Here is a 16,718-nt window from a genome sequence, read left to right as displayed (position 1 = left end):
ATGGTATCTCTACGAGATCGCAACTACATCGCTTGAATTTTGCTATGAACTCGTCAAACATTAGGGGAAACTTATTTTTAACTAATTAATTCAAAATCTCTATACTCATTAATCTTTATAAGCCCACGTCCACGATGACCAACTCTAGTTATACTGGCCGGACCGGGACTAACACATGCAGCCTACCAATAATTGTAATTTGGCCTTTAGGTACACTGGCCGGACTGGAATTAACATACACAGTCTACTAGTAATTTTAATTTGGCCTCTAGATCGCCCCTTTTGCTAGGTTTACTCACGTCGGGATTCGAACTCACGATATGAGAGCCCGCTCTGATATTAAATATTAAATACCTAGTTAATACTACCCAAAAAACCGATCTGTTATGAACGGAAAACATAAGTAATTAACTCATGACCATAAGACTATTTTTAACCATAAGAAGTTGGGTCCAAGGCTTATCCCGAAATAACTTAAAAAATTTCAAGATTTTTTTACTCACTAATCCATGTAAAACTATTCTATGTGAGAGACGTCTGTCCTTGAAATTTATCGAGGAGGAGGAGATTGTTTAAAAGGAAGTGAGTTCAATGGAATTTATCGAGGAGGAGGAGATTGTTTAAAAGGAAGTGAGTTCAATGGCTAAAATGCAGCTGTACGAAGAGTTAATGTAGATTTAAGTATCATAAATTCTTCTTCTTATCATTTAAGTATCATAAATGTTGTGATTAAATTAGAAGTAAAATCGATAAATGATTGGAAAGAAGAACAAAGAGGGGTAAAAGGGAGATATAAAAATGAGATGGCAGAGGGGGGCCCACTCGTGATCTGTAAATTGAGATCCGAGTTGGCAGTAGGGAGTAGGGACAGCTGATGATTTCTCGGGAAAGAAGAAGAGTGTAGTGTAATTACGATTGACTGCAACTTTCTTCTTTATATTCATTCTGTGTTCGCCTCTGCAGTGATCCATTTTTACTGATTTTCCTCTTCCATGGCTTCCTCGTCTCGCCTCTGCCTTCTCTTTCTCCTGCTTCTTCTCCTCTGTTCTTCCCCTCTTCTGGTCACCTCCGCCTGCACCTCCCAGACCTTCTCCCGGAACAGGGTTTACAGCCTCTGCAGCGACCTCCCCACTCTCAGCTCTTCTCTCCACTGGACTTTCGACGCCGCCAGGTCCTTCCTCTCCCTCGCCTTCGTCGCTCCTCCCGCCCACCCCAAGGGATGGATAGCTTGGGCCGTCAACCCCTCCGGTCCCTCCATGATCGGTTCCCAGGCATTGATTGCCTTCAAGCAGCCCAACGGCTCCATGGCCGTCAAGACCTTCAACGTCAGCAGCTACGGCCCGATTACTCCCTCCCCCATTGACTATCGCGTGTCCGACATGCAGGCTGAATTCGTTGGGGGTATGATGATGATTTTCGCCACTCTGGCGCTGCCTAAGGGGACGATTCATATTAATCAGGTGTGGCAGGTCGGGAGCGCCGTCGACGGTTCCGTCCCGCAGAAACATGATCTTTCGCCTGCTAATTTGGCTGCTAAGGGGACTCTGGATTTGATGAAGGGGCAGACCATAGGAGGGACGACTGCTGGTGACTCCAGGCTGAAAAAAAAGAATGTGAGTACTTTTTTTCTGTTTCAAGTTCTGCCGTTCTTGGACTTCAGTTTTTGTGGTGAAGGCGAAGACTGTTCTTTTCTTTAATTTGGTGTCTGTTTTTTGTCTGAATTTTTTCTTTTTATTTAATATAAGGATTCCTGATGTTAATTTTTGACCTGAGTGAAGCGTGAAATTTGGTCTAGGAGCTTCATTCTCTCTGCTCTGTTTTCTTTTATCTATGGCCAGTTCCAGCTTCTGTTTTGCATGTTATAGAGTTTTTTTGCCTATTATGGAAACTGTAAACATCTGAAAATCGACGTCGAAGGATAAATAAGTTTTCTTTTTTTTAATTGTTTTAGAAGACTGATCCACCCTTCTCTTCAACTCTTTAAATTCCTCTCTCAAAAGAATTTATGAGCATGATCCTTTTCTTTCCTCTGCTTTTTCTTTTCTTTTTGTTGGTTGGTAGGGGATGACAGGTGGTAACAGAAAGTCGGTTAAAATTGAGAAGAATTTCGTTTCAATGCGCATGAATTTTAGTTTATCCAAAACTTCAAATCCAGCAAATTTTGTAGCCCTGCATTATTCTTCTCCACTGTCCTGATGAACACTGGGAATGTAATCTCAACCTTTCTCTTCTTCTTCCTTAGATTCACGGGATCCTAAATACCGTCAGTTGGGGAATTTTAATGCCGATTGGAGCAATCATAGCTAGGCATTTAAGAACATTCAAGTTTGCCGACCCTGCATGGTTCTACCTCCATGTCTCCTGCCAGTTTTCCGGTTATGTCGTCGGAGTTGCCGGATGGGCTACCGGTCTCAAACTCGGCCACGAATCAAAGGGAGTGCGGTACGATACCCATCGCAACCTCGGCATTGCTCTCTTCTGCTTCTCAACCTTGCAGGTTTTTGCTCTGCTTCTGAGGCCCAAAAAGGATCACAAATGGAGGGTATACTGGAACATCTACCATCATTCGGTCGGCTACTCGGTCATCGTGATGAGCATCATCAACGTTTTCAAGGGTCTGGCCATACTGGAACCAGGCAACAAATGGAGAATTGCTTACATAATCGTGCTTGTCGTCTTAGGCGCCATTGCTGCGATACTAGAAGTTCTTACATGGGTAGTGCTTCTGAAGAGGAGGAAGTCTGATACCACTACCAAGCTCCACAATGGTTCGAATGGCGCCCGTGTCTGATACAGGATGGATTTTGGCTCTGTTTCCATTCGTTTTCTCTCTCTCCTATTTGTTCTGACAATTGGGTTTTCCTCCATTTTTATGTATAAAGTCAGAATACCTATTCTGTTCTTCTGTTTTTCCTCCTTCCTCTTCTTTACTGCTTACAGTTGTTCAGCTTTAACTTAACCTGGTTCGGCGTTTTAAATCTGTACTGTTTATAGTTTTCATTTATGGTCTGTGACCTTGTAGAGAGCTGTTACAGTTGGAACAGATTTACATTTTCTTCAGTTTCCAATTCTTACATGTTCGTAGACAATTTACATTTAAGTTTGGTTCCTGTTCATCCTGAGAGGATTAAGTTGCAGGTAGAGAAACCTTTATGCAGGACAAATCTATGTGAGACTGTTGTTAACATTTTGAATGAGACTGTTGTTAACATTTTGAACCATAAAATTTTGAGGAAAATTTTCCCCTCTTTCATCAATGTAAACGGAAACGTGAACGGTTGCTTACCACCTGATCAAATCCCGAAAAAACGAAGATAATCGTGTCTATTCAGAGGCTGCCTTCAGCTAAAGTGGAAAAGATGGTAGACATGGGTGCTTTAGTAACAAAGTGACATCTTGCAAAAAGGATATCGTTTCTGTTCTGAAAGAGGATTCCCCACAATCCACTATCTTTCTCTAGTGGAAACCAGTCTTATTCAATTTGAGTCGATAAAGCGAAATCGCCTCCATCGGAACAACGCAAGCTCTAAAGCAGATTTCTTCCCCCCATTCGAACTTTAAAAAGGGAAAACCTCCTTTTTCCCTGCATCGAGAAGGAACCGCTAATAAAGTAAATTTGCGAGAGTATTCAAGTAATGGTTTTTTTTTTTTTTAAATTTCTAAACTTCCCATCATGGCATTACTCAATACCCATCATTCTTCTGCTTTATCTTTCTGCATCGTTGAGCTTCAAAAAAAATCTGGTTCTAGTTAAAGCCCAGAAAGCAGATCGATGCTTGTTTCGTCACCGAGCAGAGGAATCTTAAAATCTGATATGATGAAGCTAGAGCCAACGAGAAACTCAAGAAATATCTTGTTTTCTTTATGGAAAAGAACAATTTATTCTCTTGATTTAGAGAATACCTCGACATGGATTTCACGAAGGCCGAGTTGGCTCCAAATGGGAGCAGCAATTCCATGATTTAGAGGCACCAAAGGTTAGGGACCATTTTTGGGGAAACTGCCTGGTCGTTTCTTCAACCTGCCCAAAAGATAAAGTTTCTTTCATGTAGCCTCTAAAATCAAAAAGTGCAGAAACGAGAAATCAATTCAGCGAACAAAAGCCACTTTCAGTCGCCATAAGATTCCATCTCCAAGCTTGAAGGAGCTTTCAGAGCATCTCTTTTGCAAAAAAAAGCTACAGTTTAAAGCACGATGCCCTTCTGTAGAGCTGGAATTGCTGCAGGTATTGTTTTTGAACTCATGGCTTCATGATGGCTTAATGCTTGAGGGGGGGCTCCGAAAGCAATCATTTATGCCGGCATGCTCTGCTCGGTTCATTGCAATCTCTCTGAGCCATTGATTTGGCCTGGTTCATGAGGAGAGAGAATTGCAATTATTTTTATTGAATTGTAAATGAATGGCATATAATACAAATATATTGATTTAATTTAGTTTAGTTTTTATCAAATTAGAGCATGCCTTTATTATCCGAATTTTTTATCAAAACGTTCCTAAAGTTTGGTTTATTCCTAAATTATCTCTCTTTTAGTTCTTAAGTTACAACAAACAAAAATAAAATTGCACATCATGCTTGTGTAGAAGAAAAAATGGGGTCTCAGAAAAGGATCCTTATATATATGTATTGGATAACAAAATTTCCATCCAAGGATACAGATGATGAAAGCAATGAGCAATCCTTTTGATTCAACATGTGCACTGAAGGAAAAACAAAAGCTCATAATTACTCATCAACTGGCTCTGCGTTCTTAGCATCACTGGTTGAAATTTGTCCATACAGGCAAATCCTTAGATCACCCTTGAGAAATCTCAGATGAAAGTGAGTTTTGTACAAGTCCCAAAATTCGCCACTGCAACCATTTAAGGAAAAAGAAAAAAAATTTAGAGACCAGTGCAGTAATCAGAAACACAGGCTTTGGATTTTGTATTCCAAAACTGGAAACCTATTATTAAGTGTTGTGCAACTGCATGGTTTGGAAGTCTGAACTGAACAGGGTTAGAGGTTGGTGTATACGAATTCTAGATGCAGGTAAAGTAACCAGACAAGTTTCAATAAAATTTTAAGGTAACGTAGCCAACCGGAGTAAAATAAGCAATCCTACAGGGAAGCTGGGCAATCAAGAAATCACCAAGTTCTGGCTACACGATATCTTTCACCATTTTCAATTCAACTTTTAAAAGTGAGCAAATCTTACCTGACTTGAGGAAGAGTAAACAAGGAATAGCCCTTAGCATCTGTGTGCATATCAAGTACAAGCACGGCTAAGCGTGAAAGCCCCAATACGTCCATGTCAATTAACTTCTTGATCCTGCCAAATGAGTTGAAGCCAAAACAGAGGTTTCAGACGATAAATTTACAAACTGGAAAGCTATCTAGGATGCAAAACTTATTAAGGATGACTAAACCCGATAACTCTAAACAACAATTGGAATGAAGACCATATGAGGGATAATCAACATTGCTCCAGAAAATTTCAACAGTAAGACATAATTGAGTGTAAACATCACTCACATTAGGGGGTAAGGAAGAATAGGGGATTGACGAATTTACACCGTTAGATTGAATTAGATTGCAATACAATATTGTTGTCTGTTAAATATCAAGTAGGGGTAATTTGGTCTTTTTACATTCTTTGTATAAGTCTGAAATGGTGTCAGCAAGGGTTTACACCTTTAGATTGCAATACAATATTGTTGTCTGTTAAATATCAAGTAGGGGTAATTTGGTCTTTTTACATTTTTTTGTATAAGTCTGAAATGGTGTCGGCAAGGGTAGTTAGGTGTGAGAAAAATATAGATCAGATTTCATTTTATTTGGACATGTGGTTAGTGAGTTATAGAGATTTATGTCTCAAGGGGTATTTATGTAACTAGATATCAATTAATTTAAATGAATAAAAGGGAAGAGGAGGTCCACCTCAACCCTATCAAGTGTCATTCAGACACACTCTTCTCCTCTATTCTTCTCTCGCTTTTCTCTTTCTCTCTCCTTTCTTTTCTTAGTTTACACCTTACTACAACAAAATATAAACATTCATTTTTTTTTTCTTTCCTCTTTTCTTGTGAAAATACAAACATTCATCTGATACATACTGGCATGACCAATACACTCCCACACATAACCATCAAATCAGGAGCCTTATGATGCATCCATCAATGTGAAAGGATAATTGTGCCAAGTTAAAATTGCAATCTATCTAGTTAGATATTGGTAACTCTTTAACATGAGTAAGATGGATTTGTTGTCAATATAGCTCAATTATTTCCAGGTATGTCCAATGGGAAATGAAAAGACTACTTTGTTCTCCCTCCATAGTTGCAATTTCTTGATATTATATTAAGACATACAAGAACATGAAGGGTCATGCAAATAACATAGGGCAGTAAACACAAGAGAAGAAGAACACATTATTAACACACAAACTAGCTGAGGGTCTATAATACAAACAATGAGATCAACTAACCTGTTTGGGGTTCCACAAGCAAGATTCACACGGTCCTTTAACGACAATACCTACCTCACATAGAAATATAGTAATCAGCCAGAATTCCATATTATGGAAAGAAAAACAAGTTTGCCAACAGTTCTGGCAACCATTTTGCTATTAAACAAGTAAATGCGAAAAAGACAGTCTTGCAGTCCCTTCCTCCTCCCTGCCACTTCCAAAAGATAGAATTGACATTTTTTTATTACCATAGATAGGCACAACTTACATCAGCACTGCTTTAAAATAAAGTGAACTCTTTTTTTTTATAATACTAAGAAAAATCAATTATGTCTTCCAATTATAAAGTCAAATAAGAAATGGAGAAAATAAGTACATGATATGAAAAATACCTGATCCTCGACTTTCAAATGTTTTGCAAATAGTTTTGCTGCCCGACATTCACGTGTTAATGGTTTTAAACCTCTGATAAAACAATTATGAAATGCAAATAATCAGTTTTGACTGGAAGAAGCAACATAAAGAACAGTCATTGCATCTAAGAAGAAAATTTCTTTAAATTGCCACATTGATCTCCCTCCCTCCCTCCCTCCTCTCCCAACATCAAATAGCACAAGTGAAGGTCATTAAATGAGGGTTCAGCCCAAAGTGGATAAGATCTTTCACAACATAAAAACCACTCCAATCTAATTCTAGCCTCTAAAGATCCCCTCCCAAAGTTCTTTTATATTGTAAGCTCTGCATCACTAGCAGTCATACTATTCGGAACCAATGAGAAAATGATTTTATTACAGAGAAGAAAAAATCATGAAGTAAAAGATGATTGATACTATAAACCCAAGTATCAAAATGAAAAATTCTGCACATCTACGGAAAAATAATGAAGATCAAACAAGCACCTGAGAAGCTCCAAAGCCCTAAGGGCAGATGAACAAATAATAAGAACAGCAGGATTTCCATTCTCAATCTGTCCCTCTACTGGCAGTCCTTCACAAAGCACTTCTTTCCATGAAGTTCCAAAAATGGGTTTCAAGTGCTTGCTTAAATTTGCAGCATCCTGATTTAGGCTTTGGGAATTCTCTACCATGCATGTATCTGCAAAACAGAAGGACTTAGTCATTGGTGATAGGACAATATGAATTGGAAAAGAATTGCTAAGCTCCCTCTTTTCTGGTATATTCTCTTTTGGGTACTTACACAGAGAAGTTTCTTTAGAATGGCAGCCTTAATTTCTAACTTATCATAAAAAAAGTCAATGGAAGCTGTTGGGCTATTTGGCTCTTCTGTATGATCATACAATCTGAGCTGCTGAAGCCAACCATTTGCAAGATTACAAAAAATTTGCAGTCTTCTGACAATGAAAATAGATTTAAAGAGAACATAACATCTTGTTACGAATAAAAAAAAAAGGACCGCTGAAAAGAATAAAATAGGTGCAAGACTTCACAAACCCACTAAAATTCCAGGGCCAAATTTAATGAATTTGGAATCCTTTGAAAATGCAAAGGTTCTGAATGGTTTTTGTCATCATAAAATGAGGTTTCTGGTATGAGGTTTTGTGTCCAAGTCTCACTAAGGGCATATAGTGGTATGCATTTGTCATCAACCTTTAAAAGAAAATAGAAATTTAAATTAGCAGAATAAACCGAGAGTTATAAAAGATACCCATGTTTTAATGTTCGTAAAAATGAGAACTATGTGTTTATCTGGTTGAAATCTATATCTCTCTTTTAAATTCTACAAGATTTTCGGATTTGAGACTGCTTTAGAAAAGCTCCATATTTGATCATAGCAAAAAAATCATGTGAGAAAAACGAACGGTTTTTTCTCTATGTTGAATCAAATAAAGAGAAACTTGAAGACCCAGATATAGAATTTAGGAAAGATGAATAATATTGCCGTGATTATTATTGATAAGGTATAAACTATTTATAGAATTATACAGAGAGATTATAGGTGATTAAGAATCTACAATTTGAGTCAATCTCTAATTTAATCACTAATTATCTTTATCTCTATCATTATCTTTATATCTATCACTATATTTATCTCTATCTCTATCACCAGAGACCACTTTCGTTGATGCAAAATTAGCCACAAGGGACCATGTTTTTAACAAGACTTGCAACCGTCCCGTCATCACTAGAAAACCTTTCAACTAGCAAAGAGAAAATAGAAGAGCAATCGAACTCTAAATTCACTGGCAATATTTCGGGTTGTCCAGATTGCAGCCAAAAGAAAACTCTTTAATGGTCTTTCGGGCGTACTTTTCTTTTCTGAAGCTGACTTGAAAATTACTAAAATAGGAAAACAAAATCTTTCTTTTTTATAAATATTTTTTATGATACTGCAAAGTTTAGCGGAATAAGCACATTCTCAGTTTACGCGTCTTCTCCATTCCCTCACCGAATAAGCTTTTACGGAAAAAAAAAAAACAGAAATAGCAGACGTGACTATGAAACAGTGCACCGTATATGAATCAGAGAAGTGAAGAAGAGCACGTGTTTCAACTTAGGAGTGTCTTGGTGTTTCCAAAGAAAACTAAGGAATATTTTCGAGAGATATCAGGAAGTGCAAATAGAAGTCTCCTCAACCGGAAAACAGAAAAGAAACTGAATAAGAGAAGCAACTCCCAGTTCAAGAGTAAACGTAAATACTCAGTTAGCTAACAAAAGAAAGAGTAATAAAGAGTAATCTACCTTTGAGTTCTTCCAACTCGAGAGACGAGAGCTTAACTCCATTCGCTGACTCAAATCGATCAATAAAAAAACTAAGCTGCTGAGAAGCCGTTGCACTTGTGAAACTACCGACGTCAATGTTTGATTTTCCGATATTTTGTTTATTATCCTTCTTCGTCTTTGCTCTGTTCTTTCCGAGTGGGATTCGATTAGGGTTTTTGAATTTAGACCTCTTGCCTTCTGGTCGGAGCGGGCGATTCTGTTTCAGACTTCTCGGCTTTCCGGTCGCCATGGTTGGACACCTCTTACCAGATGTGAATTGAATAGCCCTAACTTCTTTAGTCACTCTTTGCGAGTCGGCCGTCGCAAGCTGTCAGATTGTTTAGGATTAATTTTTTTTTATCGGAATATAATATATGAGATTTTAGAATCAATAATAATTAGAATAATACAAAGTATAATATTAATATAACTAATTATATGTATATTAATTGATAAATAATAATTAATATAGTTTTATCATATTACTAAATATTTTATAATAGAACTATAAATTTATTAAGATTAAACTTACAAATAATAGTTAAAATAAAATTATGTTAAATTAAAATTAAAATTATTATATCAATTATTTTATTATTTAAAATTTTAGGTTTTCTATTTTGTCCAAAGTATTATTTCAGTTCTCAAGAACTGGAATTAGGAAATCTATCATTATAGAAAAATTCTTGAATCATTAATTAAAGTTAAAATTTCTAAAAAACTTGCGAAACCCTAAACCCTAAACTTGCAAAATTACACGAGCTAAAAGCCCAAAAATAAAAACATATTCGATTGATAGAAACCTACCATTTCGATCATCTTAACGACATCCTGTTATCACTTTTCCTCTTTCAATGCAACTAAAATGACATTTTTTGTGTGTTGGGTTGGCTGCATATCAAATCGAGGCGATGGCCAGGGAAAAAAGTCACAGAAGGTAGATGTTACACTGGGATGAAATGAGGGCTCAAAATTTGACATGAACACCTCGACCACAAGCTGCAAATGGGTGAGCTTCATTTCATCTTGCCAGTCTCTGAAAGCACAAGACATTCCAAGGATCCTGGTTCTCATTAAAATGTCATCTTTTATCCTAATGTTACAAAAATCAAACTCAGAAGGCTTGTGATTCAAAGTAATTCTTAATAAACATATGAACCCCAAATTGTCTTTCTGAGTCGACTCATCAATCATCTCCACAATGGAAACAAGTACCATGTGAAGTAAAAAAAAGGAAAGTATGACTCTTACCAACCAATAGAGCCAGTGAGCCAATAATGAACCATATCAGTATGTCTGATCCCAATAACAGCAAAACAATAGAAGTATGGTTCAACTCCCAGTAGGGTCATCGATAACAAGTCTTACCTCTGGGCAGGCTCATTAGATAATACGGTTAACAGCTGGGCTCATCATAATACAGTACAGTGATCCATAAAGAAGTAAAGTCACTCAATAGGCCTGGCAAAGAGTAAATTATTTTGAAAATAATCTTTCAATTACACTGTTTAGACAGAATTTTGACAAACTGTGACGGAGATACAGATGGTAGTCTCTCCAATTCCATTTCCAGCATCCCTGAGTGAAGCCTCAGTCCCATGGCCTACGCATGCTTATATGTAAGATACCAATAGAATTATATAATCACCTATATAAGACACAGTAGGGCATAAATAAATGGAGAACTCCAGGTGATTGCTCCTCCTCATGCAGCCTACATTTGCATGGAGGATCAATGACACGCAAAGCTTTATTCACTCCAACCAGTCTAAAGCATGAGTATAGTGATCATCAGGTCAGTTGAACTCTTCACGCCTCAAACAGAAACAGGATGATCCGTTTAATTTGGTTTATATTCTCACTGGTTGGGTGGCAGGAGACCTCCCTTGAAGATCTTCCAAGGGCCAAAATAAAACTTTGGCCTCATTAGTGGCACAGCTTCTCCAGGGTGTTCTTCCCAGTACTTCTCCTGGTCAATATCACCAGCCAAAATGTCATTGCACATCAAGTTACATCTCAAACACTGATAACAGCCAAATATAGTTTGTATCTGATAAACCAATTCAATCATTAGTTCTTCTAAAAGGAAGTCCCACTGACATGAAAATTCTAGCTGTGTGAGTACAGCATGCATACTCACAGACGTGTCAATGTAGAGCAGAAGAGAGAGAAGTGAAGATAGAAGAAGAAAAATGTAACTATACTATGATGCTGTCATGCCACCAAGTAGCAGCAACAATAACAAACAGCTCCACACATCTGGAATGTGCATTTCCAACCATCTGCCAAGGCTATCAAGCAAAAATACCTACTCCACTTTTTTTTTGTTTGGACAATACAAGAAAAAGACATATATATACATGTAAATGAAAATTGGATTCAAATTATATGTAAGATGTGGCCACATTTGCATAATTCCAAGAGCAAAATGGATGTAGTATATGTCCAAAATGGGGACATCCACAATGACAAGCATAGCAGTTCAATGGGTGGTACACAGTTAATTACTAGAAAAATAATGTCCTGCACTATCTTTCTAATCAACCTGCAGATTAACTCTTTAGACCAAAGCTACAGAGAAGCACTCTAGACCAAGAACCAAATAGACCAATATACTTATGACAGGCATGCTTCAAGTCAAGAATAATACAAAAACAGCATCATCAACAATGTTATATTCTTCAAACAACAACATCACTTTCAATAGGAAAATGCATTAAACAAAATGAAGCTGCAAAAAACAAAGAGTTTACCCTAAAACTATCAGGGAGATAACAACTAACTCAATAAAAGGGATTCACCTTATAAAGTTGCTCTGAAAGAGCCGCTCCTATAACACCTGTATAAAATGCGGCTACATATACTGAGACAATGGGCGTGAAAGACTTTGGACGTCGATAAGGCTCAATCATATCCCAGAGAAATGTTTTCTCCCACTGTGTATGAAATCGATTTGCATACATTGCCCATAATTTGCTCGTCATCTCTGACCTACACAACACACACAAAAACAAAGATCCTTTAAAAGATAATCTAACATCATATGGCCACACACGGGACGTTGGGGGGTATTAGATCATGCACTGACAAGATGTCCCATCTCTAGCACATAAAATGGAGACTACTTGATTGGTTAATCAGGCTTGAGCATGTGAGCCCAATCGACTTCGTATGTCACTTTTGATCTTAAGAATTGGCCTAATATATAATAATTTTGGAGTAGGAAAGATAACATAAATTGATTAATTAAAGCGCACTTCAGAGAATTCATATTGTTAAAATACCAGTCCAAGGGTATTTTGGTCATTTCTCATATACTTTTTATCTTAGCATAGTTTTGTTAGATAGATAATGTCATTAAGCTCTTATATTTCAGATTTCATTCAAATCAGAGTTGTATTTTATGCATGTTATAGGAGTTTTTATAACTTAGGGCATTTTTATCCATTCTTTTAATTACAACTTAAGTGATTAATAAAAGGGGGGAGCTCATGCTTTCCAGGCACGAACTCCATCACAGCCTTGGCTGCTGCTTCTTCCTCTCCACTCTCAAACTTCTCCTCCTCTTTCTCTCTCAAATCTTCTTCTTTACACATATTTTTTACAGAGTTAAGAGAGCCCCCCCCCCTACCTATCAATCCATCTATCTATCCTCTACAGAGGTTTCCAGAAGATGAGGTCATTCTCTCAATCATAAAGATTCAGAAGAAACAATGGAACTGTCTTTATCATACATACTCTTTTAGGATAAACCAAGCTACAACTATCAGTCCTTACAAGAAAACTAAGGTGAACACGAAAAGGAGATTTATCAATATTCCAAGCCCCTAGACAACTAAATAACTCACAGCTGCAGTTAATTTCCGGACCTCCAATAAATCTACTTTAATTCCAGCAAGTACAAGAAAACCCTTAACAACAAGGAATTCACAAACAGGAATACAGACTGGGAATGTACCCAAATAGGCTGCCACAAGAAAATTAAAATAAAGCATGTCACAGCAGACAAGGGGCAGGAATACATGCCAAAATCCTAGCACAAACTAGATCTAAAGCTAATGAAGCATTTTTTTCTTGACCAGCAAAAACATAAAAGCAGATTAAGGAAATCTTAGCAAAGACAAGAAATATAAAAATTACTGATCAATTTTTTTTGAATATGAACATCTACAAACATGAAAGAGACATGCAGCAACAAGAAATAAGTGAAAAACAAAAATGTCAAAAAAACAATCCCAGAAAAAGTCCTGCAATCATAATATGAGATGTTCATTTTTCACGTTCTCCACTCTGGAATATTAGACAACCATCAGCAAATTAGCAATTGACCAATTTATACTATTGTCAGTAAAAGCTGTTAAGAGAACACTCATAAGATTAATAAAAGTACTTGATATGAAGCTGCTGAAATATGAAAGATTTCATTCAAAACAAAAAAAAGAAAATTTCTGTTTATTTTTTTAGCAAAGTTATTTTTCAGATCAAGCTGAATTAGTGCCAGTGTTCTGAAGTTGAAATACACATCAATGAAATCCATAACAATAGAACAGAGACAGTCAAGTCTCCATGCAAAAGCTATCCATGCATCAGTTATTGACACAGTGGGCCACTTCTAGTATAAGAACGTTGAAAGCTTTATGATTCTTATGACAATGAATAACACTATCAAGAGGGCATAAGTACCATTAATAACTATAACAGCACTTAATTGGCAGTCAATGGACTTCTGAAAGAATGGCAGACTACCATCTCACGAGAAACAGTCTCTTACATTTGCTCATTATTTAAATATAGAAAAGAAAGAAAAGAAAAAATCTTGACAATCTTTTCACATATTGGAATAATTGGATCATCTCGTCCTCTTTTTTTTTGACAGACTCTTCTTTAATGATTAATCAAAAGAAAGAGGAACTCTACCAAGCCTACAACTCTGGATAATGGAACGGTGACTTCTAGCACAGAAATTCATTCAATAGTATCTATTTTACAATAGTCTTATTTGCAAAAGGTTTGACCCCTTTTTTTGAAAGCAGGTTTTGACATTTGAATGACAAATTAAATGTGGTAGGTGCATATGCTACCTTTTCTTTTTGAATGGTGAAAAGCTTCATTAAAAACAGAAAACATTGCAACAGCTAATAGAGGGCAGTACCATTGACAATTTTTTATGCAACTATTGAAAATTTCAAGAGAGGGCAGTATAGGTTGTATTTTCAATTCTTCCATATGAAACTAACTTTATATGCACGAAACTATGAATTATTAACATGTGCAAAACATAAAAGCCATCAACATTTGATGGAGAGATCTTAGAGGAATATTTTAAAACATCTAACAGGAGACCACTTCAGATAGGATTAGGCTGTTTCTCTTCTTCACCACCATGAGCGAAAATGTAAACATTAAAAAGGGTTTCACAAGAAATTCTTGAAGAAGTCAAATAATTTTCTTGAAACTAGTGTTTGCTCATAAAAGTAAAGCTACACCAAATCCATTAGAGACATAAGTCAAGTCACCCGTAAATGCTACTAAGATTTTTTCGAGTAAAGTAAACAATATACAATTATAAATTAAAAAGCATTTATATGAGCAAATACGAATTCAATAAACCATGTTTACAATCCACAAGACTCCACTCAGTGGTATTTAGAAGTTTTCTTTCCCTAAAGCTAACCACACAAATCAATTGGACTATCATTAGCGTCAACGATATAAGAACATCTCTTGCAATTAATCACTAAAAGCAAAACCCGCAAATTCAAACTTCAGAAAAAAACCATTTTATAAAGTTAGCACAAAAGCATATCATTATGCATCCAACATAAAAAGGAGATAGAAATACAACATATATCATCATAGATTTTATCTGGTATAACTATATCTTCTCCAAAGAAAACTAAAAAAACACAAAGAATGAGAATCAATTCTAGTGGTCTGGGTTCCAAGGATGGTTTTATTTCTCGAAGGGGAGAGAGAGAGTAGAGATTATTTACGTATCTATCCGAAATCAATGGGAGAGACGACAAGGAGATTGTTGGAGGAGACAAGGAATCTGCGACGATGGGGCCATAAAGAAACACGTTTCCCGCTTCCCTTGCTAGTCCCTAGTCGCTTGTAAATCACTACATTCTCTGGCATATGTTTCCAAGAAAATACAAGGGCACTACAGGGCCTGGATCCAGGTAATCATGTACGGACTCAAACCATAAACCCTAAACCCTAGACCCTAGACCCCCTAAACCCTAATTCCAGAACTTAAACAAAAAACCCAAAAAGCCCCAAACCCTAAACCCTATCACCCAATAAACCTAAACTGAAAAAAAATTTGAAAAAAACCTAAACCCTAACAATACCATAAATCCTTAACCCTAAACACTTAACCCTTAAATACAGAGCACCAAACCCTAAAAACACTAAACTCTATCCCTAATAAAAAATTTAGTCCCTAAACCGTAACCCCAAATTAGGCACTGAAACTAAAATTAAATCAAATACAACACTCATTTAATCGGAAAAAAAAATTAAGGTTTAGTCATACCTTCTGAAATTTGGGGAAAAACCGAAGCCGGAGGGTGAAATCGATGCCGAGTCGAAGTAGAAATTAAGAAATCGAAGCCCAAATGTCAAAATCGAAAACCGAAATAGGGGAAATCGAACGAAATCGGAAGGTATTTTGGGGGAAAAGAGAATAGCGAGAGGGAGAAGGGAGTGAGAGGCCGAAAGGGAGAAGAGAGGGAGAAGAGAGAGAGAGAGAGAGAAGAGAGGAAGAAGCGAACGGGAGGTTTAGAGGGAGAGCGAGTCCGAGACGGAGAGAAGGACGCCGAAAGGACGTTCGCAGCGAGAGATGGAGGCCGTAGAGAGGGAGACCGGAAAGAGACGGTGGAGACGAGAGAGGAGCAGAGAGCTCGGGGGGCGCAGGGAGACGAGAGGGGGAAAAAAACATAAAATCGTCGAGCGTTCGAACTCCGGCGATCACTTCATCCGGATGAAGGGTGGGCGGAAACCAAATTCCGTCACTTACGCCTTGGGGACGATTAATTTATTAGGAAAATTTTATGGCCAAAGACTTATGTCAGGATGTTGATCAAAGAAATGCGCTCAAAACTTTTTATTACAATTGATTATTTAATTTTATACAAAAACTTTAGTTAATGCTAAAAATAATTTAAACATATATATATTTTTTAAAAATGTACATAATTTAGACCCTTTATTGCCCCTTGTTGGAAATTTATATCCCAAGGAAAACTAGAAAAGACATTTGCGGATAAAAATTACTTTTTTTCGGAAAAATAAATAAAAAGTTAATAATCAATCTTAGCGTATTTATCCGATAAATTTTCAGTAAAATAAAATATCAAATACAAAATTTAAAAACTTTTTTTACCTAATAACAAATAGGTCACAAAACGAATTAGGATGAGGCATCAAACAGATCGGAGCCCGATGTTTTGCAGATAGACATACATTTCCCGGAAAAGTGGGGCACTAATGAATCTAAGAAACTCATTTCTAACAGGAAAGGTTTTTCTTATTTTTCCTGAAAGGGAAC

General features: G+C 36.8%; 3 protein-coding genes across 3 annotated transcripts; 1 reads left to right on the top strand and 2 right to left on the bottom strand.

Moving 5' to 3' along the window:
• The first annotated feature begins 984 nt into the window (after window positions 1–984).
• Window positions 985–3,100, top strand: LOC137943669 (cytochrome b561 and DOMON domain-containing protein At3g25290-like). Its single transcript, XM_068789114.1, has 2 exons — window positions 985–1,613; window positions 2,243–3,100. The coding sequence occupies exons 1-2, from the start codon at window positions 993–995 to the stop codon at window positions 2,789–2,791; spliced, it is 1,170 nt and encodes a 389-aa protein (XP_068645215.1). The 5' UTR covers window positions 985–992; the 3' UTR covers window positions 2,792–3,100.
• Window positions 3,101–4,593: 1,493 nt separating this feature from the next.
• On the bottom strand, window positions 4,594–9,479 carry LOC137956993 (uncharacterized). The gene is made up of 6 exons (XM_068804688.1): window positions 9,146–9,479; window positions 7,346–7,541; window positions 6,839–6,911; window positions 6,465–6,514; window positions 5,196–5,309; window positions 4,594–4,850 (listed from the first exon to the last, which is right to left on the bottom strand). Exons 1-6 carry the CDS (start codon window positions 9,414–9,416, stop codon window positions 4,724–4,726), a joined length of 831 nt encoding a protein of 276 aa, XP_068660789.1. The 5' UTR covers window positions 9,417–9,479; the 3' UTR covers window positions 4,594–4,723.
• A 1,143-nt stretch (window positions 9,480–10,622) lies between these two features.
• On the bottom strand, window positions 10,623–16,188 carry LOC137956986 (uncharacterized protein At4g29660). Its single transcript, XM_068804676.1, has 3 exons — window positions 15,705–16,188; window positions 11,968–12,157; window positions 10,623–11,135 (listed from the first exon to the last, which is right to left on the bottom strand). Exons 2-3 carry the CDS (start codon window positions 12,148–12,150, stop codon window positions 11,025–11,027), a joined length of 294 nt encoding a protein of 97 aa, XP_068660777.1. The 5' UTR covers window positions 12,151–12,157; window positions 15,705–16,188; the 3' UTR covers window positions 10,623–11,024.
• Between the last annotated feature and the right edge of the window lie 530 nt (window positions 16,189–16,718).

This window comes from Aristolochia californica, unplaced genomic scaffold, assembly GCF_029961685.1.
Source record: "Aristolochia californica isolate CCGP_79_NKW_82.1479 unplaced genomic scaffold, dmAriCali1.0.hap1 SCAF_1, whole genome shotgun sequence".
Lineage (NCBI taxonomy): Eukaryota > Viridiplantae > Streptophyta > Magnoliopsida > Piperales > Aristolochiaceae > Aristolochia > Aristolochia californica.
The sequence above is the reverse complement of the archived record's forward strand: the minus strand, read 5'-3'. Positions and strand labels throughout refer to the sequence as shown.